The sequence below is a fragment of the Mauremys reevesii genome, linkage group 7 (assembly GCF_016161935.1).
Source record: "Mauremys reevesii isolate NIE-2019 linkage group 7, ASM1616193v1, whole genome shotgun sequence".
NCBI lineage: Eukaryota > Metazoa > Chordata > Testudines > Geoemydidae > Mauremys > Mauremys reevesii.
In genome coordinates, this window is record NC_052629.1 from 15960527 (window position 1) to 15980533 (window position 20007).

General features: G+C 43.3%; 1 protein-coding gene across 2 annotated transcripts in view; it reads right to left on the reverse strand.

The window, feature by feature from the left end:
- The window catches only part of CACUL1 (CDK2 associated cullin domain 1), a 70794-nt gene extending 65770 nt beyond the window's left edge, over positions 1 to 5024 (reverse strand). The window contains exon 1 of one of the 2 annotated variants that reach the window (XM_039481933.1): positions 4448 to 5024. In XM_039481933.1, coding sequence (XP_039337867.1) covers positions 4448 to 4778 — 331 coding nt within the window. In that variant the 5' untranslated portion in view covers positions 4779 to 5024. The remainder of the gene's footprint in view (positions 1 to 4447) is intronic. The other variant, XM_039481932.1, reaches the window with a different exon arrangement.
- Positions 5025 to 20007: the final 14983 nt, after the last annotated feature.

The following is a 20007-nucleotide window of genomic DNA, read 5'->3' on the forward strand; positions in this document are numbered from 1 at the left end:
GTTAAAAGAATGTCAATGGCATTTTCCCCCCAGCTGCGGCCTGGCATAATGTAGCAAGATTATGAATCCATTCTGTGGTCGCATTTCACAGCACTACTTCCCACTCCGAATGCTTACCAAGAGTAAATTTCAAACTTTTTGTCTACATCAATGGATTTGTTCACACAGAAAAATGAACATACCGAATGCTTTATAACTAAGTTCTTACATAAATTGGGTAAACACGTCAGCATATCTGACAATCATGCATGCTGCTATCTGCACTGCCAAACAAGGATTTATTAAGCTGAGCAACAAACCCATATTGGCCATGTTTGCAGGTAGGGCTAACGCCTAACTTAAAACAGTTTACAGCCACACTGAGCGTTGATGCAAACTGCGCTTTACCCATTTTCTCAACAATTATCCTACGATATGATTACAAACACAATAGATAAATTCTCAATATTTTAAGTAAAACAACATGAATTGACTCTCTAATGACCTTAGAAAAAAACCTATTAAATGAACAGCTTCTATAAATGTTAGGTTTATAATCATGTATCTGGCGATGAACAACATAGCTTACACCAGAGAAGTAATTTATTTTAAATCTTTTATGGGAACAAAAGGAGGACAGCGTGAAATTAAATATGCAATATCAAGTCTATCTAGTTTTAGGTCTACCGACTCTACCAGAATATCATTTATATATTAAATGAGATTTGACCTCCTATATGTATGTAAAAGGGGCAGCCTTCAACATCTCCCCCTACAAGCCTGCAGGAGTAGTTAGGCAAAAAAGTACACTGGTCTGCAACTAAACCAGGAACAAAACCAACGCACTGCAAGTAAATTAATATTACACCACCAGTCATTTTTTATTTTGCAGGAAGGAAACAAGAGGGAGGGATCTACTCAAATGTTACCGACTTCAAATTTATCAAGAGATGGAAAAACCATTCACAGGGAGACTGAGACGGTATAGGGCAAGAGCAAGAAGAGTGAAATTAACATGCTCCTAGTCAGTTCTACTCTGCTGCCTGGGAGTAGTCTGTTTAAAATCTTGTCTACCTTTGGAAAACTGCCTCTTGAGGATCAGCAGCGAAGAATCCTGTGGCACCTTATAGACTAACAGACGTTTTGCAGCATGAGCTTTCGTGGGTGAATGCCCACTTCATCGGACGCAAGAGTGGAAATTTCCAGGGGCAGGTAAATATAAGCAAGCAAGAAGCAAGCTAGAGATAACGAGATTAGATCAATCAGGGAGGAAGAGGCCCTGTTCTAGCAGTTGAGGTGTGAAAACCAAGGGAGGAGAAACTGGTTCTGTAGTTGGCAAGCCATTCAGTCTTTGTTTAATCCTAAACTGATGGTGTCAAATTTGCAAATGAATTGAAGCTCAGCAGTTTCTCTTAGAAGTCTGGTCCTAAAGTTTTTTTTGCTGGAGGATGGCCACCTCTTGCATCCGACGAAGTGGGCATTCACCCACGAAAGCTCATGCTGCAAAACGTCTGTTAGTCTATAAGGTGCCACAGGATTCTTTGCTGCTTTTACAGAACCAGACTAACACGGCTACCCCTCTGATTCTTGAGGATCAGCAATGGATCCAACTGCACTCATGCTGAAAACTGCAATATTGAACAGTAGTTTAGACCAGCATTTCTCAAATGCTGCCACCAGCGGATTTTTTTTTGCAGCCATGACAGCCTCCAAAGTATGGGCAGAGGGGGAAAAGGGGGGGAGGGGAACAAAGAACCAGCCCCTCCCTGTAGCACCCAGCTGTTGCTTCTGAGTAGCTGTTACCAAGGGCAGCGAGATGCACCACTTTGGGGTTTATGCTGGTGCTGCCAGCAGGGATCGGTGCCCTGCACTGCGCAACCTCCTTGGGGGCTCCGGGCAGCACCTCTGGAGACAAGTGGGGCCAGTGCCGGAGGCAGCTCATCAGTGGAAGCAGCTGTGGCACACAGTGGCTGGGGCACTCCCCTGGGCAGCTCCCATCCAGCTGGGGCACGGGAAGCCTGGGACTCCACCGGTGGCCAGTGAGTTCCTAGCCCACCTTCCCCGGGGAAGGCTCTCGCTGAAGTGCCAGAGGAAGCAGGAACAGAGAGACGGGTTGGCACTTCCGGCGCCTGGGGCCGCACTCACTGTTTACATTGCTGTAGGTACCACAGCTGTTCAACAGGCTTGGCAGCTCCCCGGCAGGGTGAGGGGCTCCCGCTCCTGGACACACTCCGGGTGTGCTGAATGGGGAGCTCTATTTACTACCGCCTTCCTACTGCATAAATAAATTACAATGATTTGGACGTGTATATGTGCATATTTATTTGTTTTTCCTAAAGTTAATTAAGTATTTTAGGACAAATTGTCAGAGCAGCCACCAGCAAGAGTTAGTGGCCGCACTCTGAGGCCACCAAAAAACTTGTTGTGAGAACCCCTGGTTTAGACAGTAAGCTGCTGCTGAGGTGGGGAATGCAGGAGAAAAACTGTTGGTTTGTCTCTCCTCTTCCATCTCCTCACTCCCACACACTTATCTCTTCAAAACATCCTCAGGACACACCTGCGGAGTAATTATTATCCCCATTTTTCAGATGTGGAAACTAAGGCAGAGAGATTAAATGCTTTATCCAAGGCCAAGAATGGAGTCAGTGTCAGAGCCAGGATTAAAACACAGGAGTCCCTGGCTCTGCATTCAGATCACAGTGCCTCTATAGATTATGCCAATTCAGCAGCAGCAGCTGCAGAGGCTAAGATCTATGTTGACCATGTACACATATCACCAAGGTTTTTCTGTGACAGGCCAAGGTGCTCTATTCATGGGGTTCTCAACCTTTTTTTTTTCTCTGAGCCCCTCCTCCCCCCAACATGCTATAAAAACTCCCAGCCCACCTGTACCACAACTACTGTTTTTCTGCATATAAAAGCCAGGGCCAGCATTAGGGGATAGAAAGCAGGGCAATTGCCTGGGCCCCCATGCCACAGGGCCCCCCTTGGCTTCAGTTTCAGCCCCAGATGGCAGGGCTCAAGGCCCCAGACTTCAGCCCCCTGCAACTGGGCTTTGGGTTTCTGCCCTGGGCCCCAGCGAGTCTAATTCTGGCCCTGCTTGGCGGACCACCTGAAACCTGCTTGCAGCCCCCCAGGGAGCCCCAGGCCCCCAGTTGAGAACCACTGATCTATGACACTGAGGCGTTCTAATGAACCAAACACGATTAAACCATTTCACTAGTTTACAAAGCAGTACTGTACTGGATAAGGGAATTCTGAAGATAAGTGAAGGTCTGCATACCTTCTAGCACATAGCTATTTCATGGGAGCTCTGGGAACAAATGCTCAAATATGTTTAAAAAAAAGAAATCTACCATTTTAATGACAGATCTATATTTTAGAAGACCCACACAACACAAAAGCAAACAGTAGTTCCTTCACCCTCAAACCTAAAAAATAGAGTTATCTGAAAACTGGAATTCACATTACACAGAAAATTCTGAAATTTTGTTTTTAACAAAATTGCTCCAAAATAGAATGAAAAATTAAATTCCAAGATTTCTTGCAGAACCAGAATTCCTAAATTTCATTCAGAAGAAGCTGAAATGACATTCCATTTTGACCTTTCTGAAACTACCAAACTACCTTAAAGACTAACAGATTTATTTGGGCATAAGCTTTCACGGGTAAAAAGCCACTTCTTCAACTGCATCTGAAGAAGTGGGTTTTTTTACCCACGAAAGCTTATGCCCAAATATATCTGTTAGTCATTAAGGTGCCACTGGACTCCCCGTTGTTTCTGTGGCTACAGACGAACATGGCTACCCCTCTGATACTTGATACCAAACTACCTGGAGCCCCAACTGCCCACCAGGTGAGGAGCCAGGCAGCATGGGAAGTCCCAGCTCTGAGGCAAGTGGGAAGCATGAGTGTGAAGGGATGCTTTCTACTTCCAACACAGTCAACCGTTCAAATATTTTTGTTCTTAGTTCACATACAGGCAAGGGCTGAGACAGTCAGGGAAGTGGACCAGTTTGAGAACAGACTCAAGGCCTATCCAGGTATGTGGGGGAAAGAGCATGTTCAAAAGGAAGGAGCGAAAGACAGTGACAGTTTTAGCTAAGCAGTAGGATGAGAGAGGCAAGCACATGGTGGGAGAGAGGACAGTTTCAGCCTTGACTCAAGAAAGTGGAGGGACAGGTAGCTCAGAGACACAGGTGAAGACCCAGCTATAGCCCAGTTGTTCAGAAGGGGGTGGGGGAGTGGCAGTTAGGCTAGACTCGCAGGTGTAATACGAGGACACGGTGGGAGAGCCCAGGCCCAGAGTGTGAGTATGTGAGGGGCAGAGCGTGTGTGTGGTGACACAGGTACAGACTCCAGGCCAGGGCCCCCTGGTCACAGGGTGTATAGGTGGGAAGCTGGTGGGACCCAGGGGCAGCCTCGGGGTGGGGTGCAGGAGAGGGGCAGGCCAGGCTCTGTCACTCACAGAACTTGGAGGTGGAGGTGTTGATGATGGCAGCAGCGACGGCTCCTCCCTTGCCAGCAGCCCCTGCAGAGTCACAGCCCTTCATCAGGCCATTGGCTTCTGGCACCATCTGGGCCTCTTCCTCCTCCTGCTGCTGCTGCCCCCTGTGGCCCTTCCTATCCGCGGGCAGCTGCAGGGCCCTGTCCCCGAGGGGGGCCTGGGCATGGCCCGCAGGGTGCTGCTGCCTGTAGCCATCCACACCGGCCTCCCAGTTGTTATGGTTCTGATCGTCCATCATGGCCTCATAGCTGCTGCTGCTGCCCCCCTCCTCCTCCATGCTCTCCTCCTCCATCCTGCCCGGGGGAGGGGGGCCCCGCTCGGTCCGGCTGGGGGCGGTGGGGGCTCACAACCGACCTCCCATCCTGCACGTTACATCCCAGGGCTCAGGAGGGCAGGGCAGGGCAAAGCGGCGGAAAAGCAAGCTCAAGCTTCAGCCGTAAAGCGCCGCTCCAAAGCCGCGACACTTTGCGGCGGCTGAAGCGGAGCCTCCGCGGGGCACTATGGGGATCGTAGTCTACCAGGCCGGGCAGGCGGTAGGATGGATCACGTGACGTGGCCTCCGGGCATTGTTCCCGACGCCATGTCACTATAGGCAAAGGGCCAAGGCGTGGCCAGGGGGAGTTGCTCAGCCTCACATCCGGGGTGGTGGGCGGTACCCTCGCTGTGAACTGGGGGACAGACAGACCCTGTGCAGGGGAGACCCCCCCCATGTCAGGGAGCCAAGTTATTTCTGTTGTGATGGGTGGGGAAGGGGAGCCCTCTTTTCCCAAGTGGGGAGATTGTTACTCTGGGGGAGACGCGCCCCATTGGCCATCTGCTGGAGGGCTCTCTGCTGGGAAGGGCTTTGCTTTGTGCTTTTCCCTGGGACATAGCTTGAAAAATCTGCTGGAGGAGGAAATGCTGGGCCAGGGGTGCTAGCCGCTGCAGAATTTCAGCTGTCATTTAAAAAGGATTTCTAACCCTCCTAGCCGCAGAGAAAACCTCCCAAATGTGAACGGAGTGTAATCCAATGATTAGTCGTTTGCACTGCAGTAGTGCCTAGTGGGCCCAGTCAAGGATCAGGTCCCCATTGTGGCTAGGCGCTATCTGCTTCAGAGCGCATACAAACCTAGCTTCCCGCTAAGACACAATGGTGGACAAAAGAGATGCAGTGTTGCCCACTCTCAATTTCAACACACCTCTCACAATATTGGGTGGTTTTCTTAAAGCACCCCACCCGCCTCATCCACAGCCTGGAGCCCCCTGCTGCACCCCAAACCCATCATCCACAGGCCCACCCCCAGCCAGAGCCTTCACCCCCTCCTACATCGCAGCCCTCTGCCCCAGCATGGTGAAAGTGAGTGAGGGTGGGGTACAGCAAGCCAGGAAGGAAGGCGGTGGAATGAGTGGGGGTGGGGCCTCAGAGAAGGGGCATGGCAAGGGTATTCGGTTTTGTGCAATTAGAAAGTTGGCAACCCTACTTGCAGACTGTCTTAAAGAGACTACAAACAGTCTCACTGCCCTTGCTGCTGCTCAGAGCCTTTCCAAGCTGCAGCATAAGGTTTCTCTAGTTATTGGGGGGGTGGTTAATATTTCTCCGTTAACTAAGAAATTATGTTTTTAACTTGAAAGGTGAGGAAAGGGAAAATTTCAGGAGTTTTCTTTCAGTTCCACCCACTGGGATCCAGCAGTATTTATCAGTTCAAGACCTGCAGAAACCCATTTATTTAGAAGCAAAAAGACTCATTTTGGATTCATTTTCAGGCCATTTGGAAAGGTTGCCCTCTGGTGGCATATGATTTCTATGTAAGTGTTGAAATGAGAAATTGAAATCTAGTCCGTTTTAAAAACGGAGTTTAAACTAGTTTTAGGCGCTATACCAGCCTTAGACAGCCCCTACCGTTTTTTTGTATGCAGTGTTATTCTAATCATGTTGGTCCTAGGATATTAGAGACAAGATGGTTGAAGTAATAACTTTTATTGGACCCACTTAGTCCAATAAAAGATATTACCTCACCCAGCTTGTCTCCCTCCTAATTTTTGTGATTTTAACATTTCTTCAAAATATTCCTATTTTTTAATGTTTTCTTCCCCACTCCCATATTACTATATTAAAAAAACCACACAAATAACTGGGAACTGATTATAGTGATACAGTGACACTGACTATGTACAGAGTGCTGGCCAATGCAAAACAGAAAACATTCTCCAATCTCTTTCAGTTATAGTAATCTTAGGAGTTACTTGCAATTATTATTATTTATTTATATTATTTTAGCGCTTAGGAGCACCAGTCATGGTCCAGAATCCCAGTGTGCTAGGTGCTGTACGAACACAGAAGAGAAAGACAGTCCCTGCCCCAAAGAGTTTATAATCTAAGGCTATGTCTACACTACCACCTATGTCGGCAAAACTTACGTCGCTTAGGGTGTGAATGTTCCACCCCCTGATTGACATAAATTACGCCAATATAAGCGCTAGTGTGCACAGTGCTATGTCAGCAGGAGAGCTTCTCCCAGTGGCATAGCTTCTGCCACTCTCAGGGGTATGTTTTTTATGCCAATAGAGAAGCTTCTCCCACTGACATAGCTTCTGCTGCTCATGAGGGGGTGTTTTTAATGACGACAGGAGAACTCTCTCCATCGGCATAGCTTCTGCTGCTCGCAGGGGTGGTTTTCTTATGCGGGCAAGAGAGCTCTCTCCCGTCGCCATAGAGCGTCTTCACCAGATGCGCTGCAGCGCTGTAGGTGAAGACATGGCCATAGTAATGACAGGAGGTAAAACATTTCAGACAGAATTGTCATTTTATGTTGATCATGTCCTTTGAAAATTTCAATCTCTGTCATTCAAATTGTGCCACCAACTTGAGACAGGGTGAGGGCCTTTATGAATGAGTGAGGGCATGATGCTGTTAGTTGTTGTGTCTGACTCCAAACTCACTTTGCTGACATGGCTGAACGTGCCACTGACTTATCTCTGTTAGAATCTCTCAGGATGTACTTGACAAGCTGGTTTCCAGCGGTGAAGTGTGAGGTAGTGTCTTTTGCTACCAGCTTATGCACAACTGCATTTCAGATCCTCGTTGGCTTCAGTCAACATCAGACAAATGAGAAAGAAAAGTTGTACATCAAATCATCTGTATTTGGACTTGAATTGTAGAGCACCCTGGAACTTTTCTTTGAAGATTGAGCTAAAACTAGAAGTGGTGAAAAAAAAATGTCAAAAAGTAATTTTGGCAAAAAAAAATTTTTAATTGAAAATCAACTTTCAAATACATTTCTGTTTTTCAGTGGAAAACTGGAAAATAATTTTTTTATCCAAAGCTGCAGACATTATGATTTTTTTTTGACTTTTCACTGAAAAAGCAACCAAAAACATTTTGGGAAGGTTTGACAAAACCAAAAAAAGGAACCCCCCTTTTTTCTTCCCCCAAAATTTCCCATGGAAAAACAATTGGTATTTTTCTAGCATCTCTATTAGAAACCTACTTTGTCTTTATTTGAATTGTATTATTTGAGGGAATTGTCTTACTGTGTGTGGATGGAGAAGCTTCTATAATATTCTTCTAATAAATAATATTACATACAATATATGCCTACCTGCTATAATGATTCCTCAGTAGCACTGGTTTTTAGTTGCTTAAATGCTTGTCCATGTTGACAACATGAAAAGCGCAAGCCCCCTATTTATATACAAAATAAATATAGCACAAACAGCAGCAGTACAAACAGCTCCTCACTGTCATCAGGGGCGGCTCCAGGCCCCAGCACGCCACGCACGTGCTTGGGGCGGCAAGCCACGGGGGGGGCGCTCTGCTGGCGCCGCAAGGGCGGCAGGCAGGCTACCCTCGGCAGCTTGCCTGCAGAGGGTCCGCTGGTCCCGCGGCTTCGGCAGACCTCCCGCAGGTGTGCCTGCGGAGGGTCCGCTGGTCCCGCGGCTTCGGAGGACCTCCCGTGCTTGGGGCAGCAAAATGCCTAGAGCCGCCCCTGACTGTCATGTCACTGATGTAAATCCTAACTTGGTGAGATAATCTCTAGAGAGGTGTGAAGGTACTTCAGGATTCATGCCCATTCATTTTTTTGGCCTAAATGACATTGGGTCTGATCCATGCTTATTGAAAAAATTAGACTACAATGGCCATTGGAGCCAGCCTGTTGTGAGAGGTCTGGATGCATTCAGTGATGTTTTTTTGTTATATATCTGATCTAGGTATAATCAGTTTGGCAGAAATAAAAATGACTCCATCAGGCTTTGTTCAGAACAAAGTTCAATAAGCTGTAGTTGCAGCTTTCTGGAATTTCTCTGTTTCCCCCAGAGTCATGGCCTGATTCAAAGGCCAAACATGGCTTTGGCATATCTCTTGTAGAGCTCAGATTACTGATAGATAATGTCAAGTACCACGGAGTAGCCGCGTTAGTCTGTATCCGCAAAAACAACAAGGAGTCTGGTGGCACCTTAAAGACTAACAGATTATTTGGGCATAAGCTTTCATGGGTAAAAAAAACACTTCTTCAGATGCAACCTGTTAGTCTTTAAGGTGCCACCGGACTCCTTGTTGGTTTTGATAGATAATGGTCCCTCTCCCACCATGCCATTTTGGTGATCTGTTGCTATGTCTTGACCACAACAAAATGAAGGACTGATCATTTACTTTGTTTGTTGTTAACTTGAACTGTGTCTCTGTATCACAGCTTTCTTTGTGCAGCAGGTGGTGTGTGATATTTAATATGAAGAGAACCTTTTATAATGAATGTTATGGTGAAATCTAAATCAGCAAACAATTTTTAGACTAGATTAGTGTGTCTTTTTTCTAGTAATCATAAAGATATGTAAATAATGTTTGCACATCTTAATTGCTACTAGGAAGTGTTTGTGTTGTTACCCTGCAGATCAAGTCATTTCTCCTGCTGATCTAGCTAAACACTCTCAGATCTAATGCCAAGCGTTTAAAAATTATGAGCCAAGGTGAGCACTAGGAATATATCTGTCCTCAGCATAATTTTTTCTTTATTCTGTTTATTTATAAATTGTCTTGTCAATGTTGAGGAAAGTGAAAAATGAAAACAAGCCCAAAATGTATTTATTCCTGGGATTTTTTCTTTTCTCTAGATCATTTTCCCTTTTCGCACATGCCTGGTATTGTTGTCTTTGCAGAAGACACTGGAGAGTCTTTGGGAGCTTGAGTGATGAAGATTACCACCATGTTTGTGGAGGGTAAATGCCAGCTGCTGTTAACCAGGTCATAGTTAGGCTCTTGCTTGGGAAATTATCTTTTGATTTTAATAAATTTGCTAATTACCATTCTATCTTAAACCTCCTTTTTGGGGGAAGGTAACAAAAAAGGTGTGAAGGGGTACCTCCATCTGCGTCTGAATTCTGCATATTTCCTGGATTCCCATTGGTTTGCTTTTTTCATATGAGTATAGAACAGACTCTGTTTTTATATCAGTGATTGATCTCCTCCTACTGATAGATCCCCGTTAAGGTGCCTATTTAGATTTTTATTACATGTAGCAGCAGCTCTTGACACCATGATCATGAAATATTGACCACTCTCCTGTGTGGTGGATGGAACGGCCCTTCAATGAATTTAGTCCTTCGTCTCTGAGTGACCCCAGAGTTAATGCTAAGCAATCCTCCCCCAAGGGCTCTCAAGCTTGAGGTTTCACAGGGTTCCATTTTATTACCACTCCTATTCAACATGTATGCGAAGCTACTGTGAGAGATTGTTAGACGTTGTGAGCTTCACTGTTATCAACATGCAGATACTTGGGTCTAAGTCTCCTTTCCCTCAAACTCAGATTTACAGTCTACTTCCCCCAGGACCGAATAAGGAAGATATCTAAATGTAAGTAAAAAGGGACAAGATTTAATACTGCTAAGTGGGAAGAAGAGGGAGGCATTTAATAAAGAAGTTGAAAGAGGGCATGTACCAACTATTGAGGGTGTATATCAGGAGTCGGCAACCTCTGGCACATGGCTCGCCAAGGTAAGCACCCTGGCGGGCCGGGCCAGTTTGTTTACCTGCTGCGTCGGCAGGTTCGGCCGATCGCAGCTCCCACTGGCCATGGTTCGCTGTCCCAGGCCAATGGGGATGGCGGGAAGCCACGGCCAGCACATCCCTCGCCCGCACCAATTCCCGCCACCCCCATTGGCCTGGGATGGTGAACCATGGCCAGTGGGAGCCGCGGTCAGCCGAACCTGCCAATGCGGCAGGTAAACAAACTGGCCCGGCCCGCCAAGGTGCTTACCCTGGCGAGCCACGTGCCAGAGGTTGCCGACCCCTGATGTATACCTTCCTTTTGCCAAAATGGTGTGCAAGTCTAGTGATCCACCACTATTCTTAGATTCTCAGATAGTGATAATGGTCCATAATGCCTTTGATTGTTTACTGCTGTCAAGGTGGTATTACCATTCCTCTCTACTGAAGGCTTCACAAAAGTTATTTATTCCTGTTACCTATATGCTGTACTACTCCAATGCATTCTACTTAAAACTGAGTTTGAAAACCCTTCAAAATTTGTGCCTGTCTCCTTCCTGGGATATGCTGGCATAAACTGATTACTGGTGCTCAAATATATATATTTCCTTTCTGTTAATTTCCAGGGACAATTCAGTGTATTGTTGATTATATATGAAGCCCTGAATAGTTTAGGACTCAATTATCTAAGAAACCATCTTTTACTACATGTCTCCTTATGGCAGCATAAGTCAGCCGGGATGCTCTGGCTGTTGGTTCTTTTCTTCAGAACTGTTGAGAGGATAATCCTGCAAGGTGGTTAGGTGTCCTCAACTCCCACTGAAATTATTGGGAAGTTGAGACTCATTCAGCTGTGGGCAAGATGTGAGCTAACTGGCTTATATATGGAATACAGCATTTCACTTTAGCCCAAAACATAGCAGTCAGATCTGAGACCAGTACCGATGATTTTTTTCCAAACTTAAAAAACAGTCTGTGGTTAGCCGTTTCTGAGTTATGTGAGTGTTTTAAGAACTCTTTATTCAAGAGGCTTTTTTCACAGCTGAAGAACACATTGTTTGATAAGCAAGCACATTATATGGTCTTTTTGGAATGGAAAGCAAACAGTCTGAAAACTAGCTGCTATATATGTGAGATGTAATTATGTCACATAAGGAGATTTTTTTGTATAATCCTAGTACACCTACTGCTTGTCTTATGTACTTATGTTTGCATAACTCAACAGTTAATCCATATGTACTTACAAAATCATATATTTAACCATCCAGAATCATTCTAAGATTAATGTAGTTAAAAGTGTTAAAATACATATTTAATCAAAGACTCTAGTCTCTGATAAATAATAATCAGTAAAAACTGCCAAAAGGGCATATTCTCATCTTGGATGTGTGAGGAATTATACATGCAAATCCCCAAACACGAAGAGGAATCTTTCCCCCTCGAAACATATTTAGCCGGTGAACAAGAACAGTTTGGGGGCTATTCCAGACTGTCAGATACTAAGCAATACAAATTTATAACCATCCCTAAAATGCTTCTTTTCTTAAGGTAGACTGTCAAATCCAACTTTGAATTCCTGAGCTATTTTCTGAACATGTTACAACCTGAAAGCTATTTCATATCAGGTGTGGTTAAAACAGAAGCAATGCATTTAGTTTCCTATTTACTGTTGACAGTTTTATTCATGCATAAAGAAATTTGGGCAGAGAACTTGAAAACATGACTTTGAGAAGAGTAAGTAGGGATGAAGATGAGAGTTGTTAGGCTGTAGGATAAACAGACAAATGATTCCATGTTGAAAATATGAGCGGATTACAAGTTTGTTCAATGCAGTGAATGACAAGGAAATTATTTGTGAACACACAGTTGAAAGCTTGACTTTAAAGCAATATGAATTATCTTGATTTGAAGTTAAGAGGATTAAAAGAGTGTAAATAATTCAAGTCCCAGGGGCTGCATTTGGAGATTATTTTCTTACAATTTATACATGCATCCACTCGGGGGAGTACTTTCCATTAGATATTCCTTTTCATGTATGTTTTTGTTAATTTACTCTTCCTTGAAGATAATAGCCGCTTTATTATCCCATAGAAAGATAAATATTCCGCAAACTAAACTTAGCAAAACAAAGACAATAGAAAGAGCCCGGGACCTCTCCTGCCCCAAGAGCTACTTCCAGGAATAAAGTCCCTTCACAAATTTATAAAGAGAAAACACTGACATGTTAGTTCACCAACTGGCTAGAAACCACATCACTTATGGTGAACAGTGCCTTTAAAAATAAATATTTGTCATTGTTGACAAATTGATATGACAGACTCTGTGTGTGTGTGTGTGTGTGTGTGTGTGTGTGTGTGTGTGTGTGTGTGTGTGTGTGGATGGATAGCTATAGATATATCATTGCTTGTTTAGCTCTATACAACAAAAATGTTGTCTTGTCCTTTAGAGCTGATATTAATATAGTCTATTTTATATATGCTCTTATATTGCACTCATCACTGTACTATCTGAATGCCTTCCAGCAGTACTATAAGCAACATGACCACACACCTGTCATGTGGTGGTTGTTCTCTCATAGTCTCCCCAGGTGGAGAAGCATGTGTAGTGGGGCATCTTATTTTGGTAGGATCTGGGGGGAGGGGTGATTTTGTTTCATTATACGTGTGGCTACGTATTTATGTAGAGAAGGCAAGGTCAGAGAAATGTGCCTTGAACTTTGAGCAGAAAGTGGTAAGGTTTAAGTTGGTCCTTTGCTCCTAGGGAAGTTCATTCCAGTCTCAGAGCAGTTCCCTGAAAAGTTCTCTCTCCTATACCGACGAACTTCACCTTTATTGTAGAGAAAGTTCCATTGTGCCAGAGGAGTGCAGTTGTTGACCGCAGTCTTCATCCTGGAGCTTTAGGCAGGTACCCTGGGCTCAGGCAATAGAACACCTTCAAAATAAGGATTGAGACCTTGAGCTTGATTCAGATTCTATGGGAAGACAGTACAGAGAGCGGAGAACAGGTCTGATGTCCTTGTGTAGCCTGTATTGCTGAGGAGATACATTGCAGTGTGCTGTACTAGATGGAGTTGGCTGCATACCTCGCTATATCCCATTGCTATAGTCCACCCAAGAAGTGACAGAGCAGTGAATAATTGAGGCTGGATTATCACGTGCCAGGATGCGAGTCCTTGTACCTCAGCAATCCCTGACTGCCATAACTGGAATGGATGGGGCAGCGGGACATCCCTGAGACAGAAGAGCACAAAGAGCAATCGTATCCCCTCTTGAGATGTGCCACGTGCTTACTATATGTAATACAGGCAAGTCGCATCTTAGGCACATTTAACATGCGCGAATTCAGCTTTGCGCGGTTGGCAAAAACGGGGAAAAAAGAAAAATAACAATATAAAAACTGCATCTGTACTGGGCGATTCCACCCACCATTTAACTCAATGAATGTTTCACTATATGCGGTTTTCGCTTTACGCGCTAACCGTGGAACGGAACCCCCACGTAAAATGAGACTTGCCTGTACTTCCAGTGACATCTTATCTGAGTGACTGAATCTCTTAATCCAGAAGTGAGACTGGTTCATTCAGCAGAAATCTATTCTCTTCTCAGCGGCCCTGATCCAGAAAGCACTTAAGCACACTTAGGCAGCCCCATGGGCACAGGATTTCTGTTTCCATCTGGGCATACAGCAATTATCTGCACTATCTATGGATGATTCACAAACAGAAAATGAGGCTACAGTAAGGGTGGAGTTCCAGCTTCCATTGTAACCCCCCTATTTCAGTCATAATCAATCATAGGGATTATTTCCTCTCTCTACTTAAATTCACCAGTATGAAGGAATAGTTGTAGTTTGGAATTGGTTTATGACTTAGTAAGGGCTTGTCTGCACAAACAAACAGTTTGCCGCAAGCTGGGGTGTAACTCTACCCAACACTAGCCTGCCATGCACTAAGTGGCTGTATGGACCCAGCTGCCTCACGCTAAAAGTTCCCTCGTGCACTTTGAGCTACCCCTGCTTTGAAATGGGAGTAAATTAAATCACACTAGGGAAGTGTTAGTGCGGGCCCACACAGACATTTTGTGTGCAGCAGGCTCCTGCGGGATATCTTTAAACCTCAGCTTGCCACAAACTAAGTGTTCGTGAAGACAAGCCCTGTGACAGAAGAATTACTAATAAGATTTAGCCGTAATTTAGCAGTTCATTAAAGAATTGAGCTACATGTTCCTTTTGTGAAGCAGATAATTATTATTCCTATTTGACAAGTATCAAAACTGAGGCACACATCAGCTGGCATGCATTCACCCAAGGATGTCATAATGAGATTACTCTATCAGCTCTGTTGCGTATTATAGGACCCACAGTGCTTAAGATTTACTTCCAATTTCCATTTTGAACACCTTATTTGATTTTCTCTTTTCTTAAATTTCTTTTGGGGTGAGGTTTTTCATACTGTCACACAGCCCACAGTTGTATTTGTTTGGAAATTTAGAGCATAACTGGCCCAACAAATTGCATAGGCAACCTTAATCCTGGAATTTCCTGACTTTGGAGTGTCTGGCTTTGCAACATTAATAATAGTCTTTTCAAGTAGTCTTTTGAAGTGTGTGTGTGCACACACAATTACCTAGGTATTTAAGAAAGCAAACTGAAGGAAAAAAACAGTCATTGAGAACACAGGAGAGACAGGCTCCCTGCTCTTAGTTCCAGTGCCCAGCCCAGAGCAGCAGGAGCAACCATTACAGGGAAAGTCTGGCTTCACACCAGTAGCCTTGGTCTGGAGCTTGCTAACTCAGCACTGTGGGCATGGTGCACATGCACTCTGATCATACAAAGGAGCTGTGAGGGGATGGAGCATGCTCAGTGAGGATGGAATCTTTGGCGATTTTAGCTGCTAAACTCTAAGAGGTCTCTCCTGAGCATGTGCAAACTGAGATTTTTTTTCAAAGGTTTATAACTTGGCCAATTTTTCACAATAACAGCAAAAGGCATATCCCTAATACAAAGTCATCCTCTTCCCCTGAGAAGATTCAAGTCCCTGGTCCAAAGCATGTGGGCACTAGAGCATCTCAAAATAAAAGGTCATCTGAATTTTTTTTATCATTGCAAAACAATATATTTTTCTCTAACATTGTTCTCATAAATGGCTGGACTGTTTTGGCTGAAATTTTCCAAAAGCATTCAGCCTGGGACAGATATCCAGCATGGAAAATTTCAGCCCAAACAGTTAAAGAATGGGAAAGTAATAATCAACTGAAAACAGGGTCTTATAAATAAAGTGTTGGGCAATCTTGGTCATAAGAGGTGCTACCAGCCCCACCTATAATATGTGTGAGAGATAGATTTGTTGGAGGGTGGTGAATTTAGTACTGGTGAATTTAGTACCAGTCTTTTCAACCTCCAAGATGAGGATGGAGCCCCTGGTGAAAGATACCCAACTGATAGCCCCAGAGACTGCAACCCTCAATTCATCCACAGAATAAGTACAGCAAAGGCAGTAAAAGTGCAGGTTTCCCCACACCAAGCCTGCCAGCATGCCTCAGCTCTTCGCTTGTCTTCACTACCGGGAAGATCAATGCTGCCTCAATCGATGCAGCGGGTGTCGATTTAACGGGTCTAGTGAAGACCCACTAAATCAACCACAGAGTGCCCTCCGGTCGACTCCAGTACTCCAGCGCCCCCAGAAGAGAAGGTAAGTCGACCAGAGAGCATCTCTCATCGACACAGCACAGTGAAGACACCGGGGTAAATTGACCTAAGCTATGTCGACTCCAGCTATGTTATTCACGTAGTTGCAGTAGTGTAACTTAGGTCGACTTACCCCGGTAGTGAGGAGAAGTGAAAGTTTAGTTAGTGTCTTCACTGCGCTGTGTCAACGGTAGATGCTCTCCGCTCTCTGGTTGACTTCCCTTACTCTTCTCGGAGAGCTGGCTTACCGGGGCTGACCAGAGAGCGCTCTAGTGTCGATTTCGTGGAAACCCGCTAAATCGACCCCTGCTGCATCAATTGCCTCAATCTCCTGTAGTGGAGACAAGCCCTTAGTCTATAGCTCTGAGTTCTCTGCTGAGACTGCTAGCAGGGGGTGCAAAGTGTGTTGGTGAGTCTTCATGATGTGGATCTGAACTGCACAAACTCATTTCACATATGCCAGCAGATGATAACTTTTGTTCACAACCAAGCTAAGCTGAATATAATGGGCCTGATTCTCACTTATTCTAAGGCTCCTTTAAAATCCTTTTTCACTGGTATAAAGTTGGGTGCCCATCACACCACCACAGCAACACAAAGGGGCCTTAGCATAACTGAGTATTCAGGCCAATATCAATCCCTTTTGCCAGATTCCTGAGCAGAAGTGTGAATACGAAGTTAAAAATATTTGTGAATTTTTTTGCCATTGCATTGTAGGCTAATTTTGTAGCCTTGTATACACTAGGTTCTCACAGTTTACTTCTGAACTGTGCTACTCTGTAAAAATTCACCAAAATGGTTATTTTTTCATATCAAACTCCTTTGAAGATGTTAGGATCTTTTCACTGCAAAATCTGCCTTTGTTCAAAAAGAAGCTCAATTCTCACTTGAAAATTAGCTCTCCCCGCCCTCCAATAGTTTAATTTCAACTCAATATTTTTCTTTTTTTGGAGGAATAAGCTATGAATTTTCTTATTTATAATGGAATGTGAAAAGCTCTAGTATTTAGAGTACATGCTGTTTTGCTGTAAATATTTTGCACACCTCTGTTCCTGTGTCATTCAGTCCCATAGGCTGATTTCATAGGAGCTTTGGATTAAGCCCATAGTTAGTACATTTTGTTGTTTAATTCATTGTTAATCTCACTTTAATTTCTTACAAACTGGATCTTTTTAAATCTTGCCACTTAATCAACCACACACAGATCCATTGCCACAAGCCCTAATAATAATTAAAAATTACAAATATTGTCTTTCCACTGTACTGGACCAATACAAGCAGTAAAGTGGACTCATTGAAAAGTCATGGCATGTTCAATAAATTACAAAAGCAGCTGAGTGCTTATCAAGTATGTGAAAACCTAATATTCAAAGGCTATCTTGTGCACATCAGTGCTTATGTATTATAAAAAAGAAATACAAAAACAATTAAAGCTATTCTCACAGGGGTCCTTTTTGCTGAGCCCAAGATTGGAATATGTAATAGGTCAGGGATCTTCTGGGGCTTTGAAGTGAAGAAGGGTGAGGGGAAGCTTTTGAAACTGCCAATGTATTGCTCATAGCTGAAAGCAGAGTGTCCATCTTGGTTTCTGCATAATCAGACAAAGTGAAAGTCCTTTATAGTAAGTTCTTTTAAAACATAAGATCAAATATATCTGTTAACATGCTGGACGTTAAAAACGGGTTTAAATATTTCATGAAAACACTCAACTCAAACGTATTGACAGTGGAGCAATACTAGACTACTATAAAGCATGCTCCATATTTTTTGTTATCAATCATTGCCACCAGGGGGCCATTATGTTTCACAACTGAAATGAAACATCTTTATACAAAATGAAAATAGGTACATTATGCAACTTGCATACACACTTTATTTAAATCAGTAGCTTTAAACCAAGTCTGCTGTAGGTTTCTCATTCAGATTTCCATTCTGAAAGGCTAGCTGCCTGTCAGAAGCTTGGCTTAGACCCACTCCTGCCTGATCAAAATGAGTTGGCTTGATTTCACTGCATAATATGCACCACCTGTGTTCCAGAGGAACTGAATTGGCACCAATGTGTTTTCATTTAGGCCAACCTATATATATATACACATCATTTTTGCTCCCATCACAAATTTAGATTCTTTATGAAAGCCTGGCAGGTTTTATGTGGTAATGTACCACAGATGATATTTCAAAATTCCAAGTGACCTTGTTTTTTATGGCCTAACATTAAGCATAAACATATTTCACTAGAGTGATTGCGGGGTTGGCTACTGCTCTGTAGGTCATTAGCAGCCAGAAACTAGTAACACAGCTTTTTCCTGTATAATAACGCTACAAACATAATAATGTCCGTGGTCTTATTTTTGCCCAGGGGGACAACCAAAACAGTATGTAAATTTTCTGCTGTTTCATCATGTTTTCTAATGTGACTTGCTTCATTATCTCCTGGTAATCTCCCTCGCCATTACTAAACCTTCATTTGTGTGTCCAGTCTATTGTAAGCTTTCTAAAAGCACACCATTTATCATTCAAGTCCTTCTTGACTAAAAGCAAAAAGGAAACCCTAGCCTTCCCAGGAACACAGGATTTTTTTTCTTGTATCTTTATGTTTTTCATTTTTTTCTCACTTATTTGAAGGATTTGCATGAACATTTAACTAACAACTTTGGTTCTGGTAAAATAAAGTTTAATCATGGAATAAATTAGGTTAGATTTTCTTTCCGAGAATCTGCCAGCACTTTACCACTATGATTTTGGTTCTTTATTTTGTAGATCCAGTTTTTTTTTCTTTGAATCTAACAATTAAAATTTTAAAAGGACTTTGGATGCAAAAACAATTAAAGTTATATAAAGAAAAAAATTCTGAAAGGATTTACAATACAACTAACTCCAGTAGTATTTTGGAGTCTAGTAAATAGGATTTATTTAAAGGAACAATGTCAAGAAGTTTAAGCCTAAAATTTTTCAGATGCTTTTGGGTTGGTGCGGGTGGGGCAGAAGAGATTACAATATGAAAAAAAACCTCATTTTTATGCCATTGAAAACAGTTACCCTCCTCCTCCACTTAGAACACTTCTGCCACAGCGCTGAAACTACCGTATTGTGCTAATTTCTGAGAGCAAGAGAGTGAAATTGACTAATCTAGTTCATTTTCCAAGATTAACAAATGCAAAATGTAAACAAAGAGCATAAATGACAAAAAGTAAGTTACACTTTAGGGTCATGTGTCATTCAACTTGACATCAAGTAATTTGACTTGTAGTGCTAAAACTAGTAACCCATAGTTTGATCAATCAATTCAACGTTAGCAAAATATGCTGTAGGACAACCGGAGTTTCTCCCCATTCCTGCCACATGCTGGGCTCCAAGAATCATTTACCATCAAAGATTTGGTTTCTTATTAAGTATCCTATCACCTTGGCTTTATAGAAGTCCCATCTGATGTCAGAGCACAATTCAGTTGGCAAAAATAACCCATTTTGCATATATGTGGTGGAAGTTTGTGGTTTTTGGTTTGAGAACAAATTTATTTTAATGGAACTATGCAAACCAGCACTCTTTTCTAAAGCAACCTTTGCTAGCTGAATTACAGAATTCAATAGTGCTAACCTTCTGGGAGGCAAAGCACTGAAGTCTCAAGAAGCTTCTTAGCTGGTGTAAATTAGTGGAGAGCCACTGATTTCACTGGTGCTTCACTGAAAATCATTTACACCACCTGAGGATGTGGCTCAAGAAAAGGTTAGTATCACAGAAGATACAAAATTGGGATTAAGAAGTGCAGAATAATAGAGTAAATGGAAAACAATGTAAGAGCAACAAAAGAAAACCTATTCTGACACCAAGGCCCTATTTACTATGAACAACTGGACACCTGGAAAAATGCAGTAAA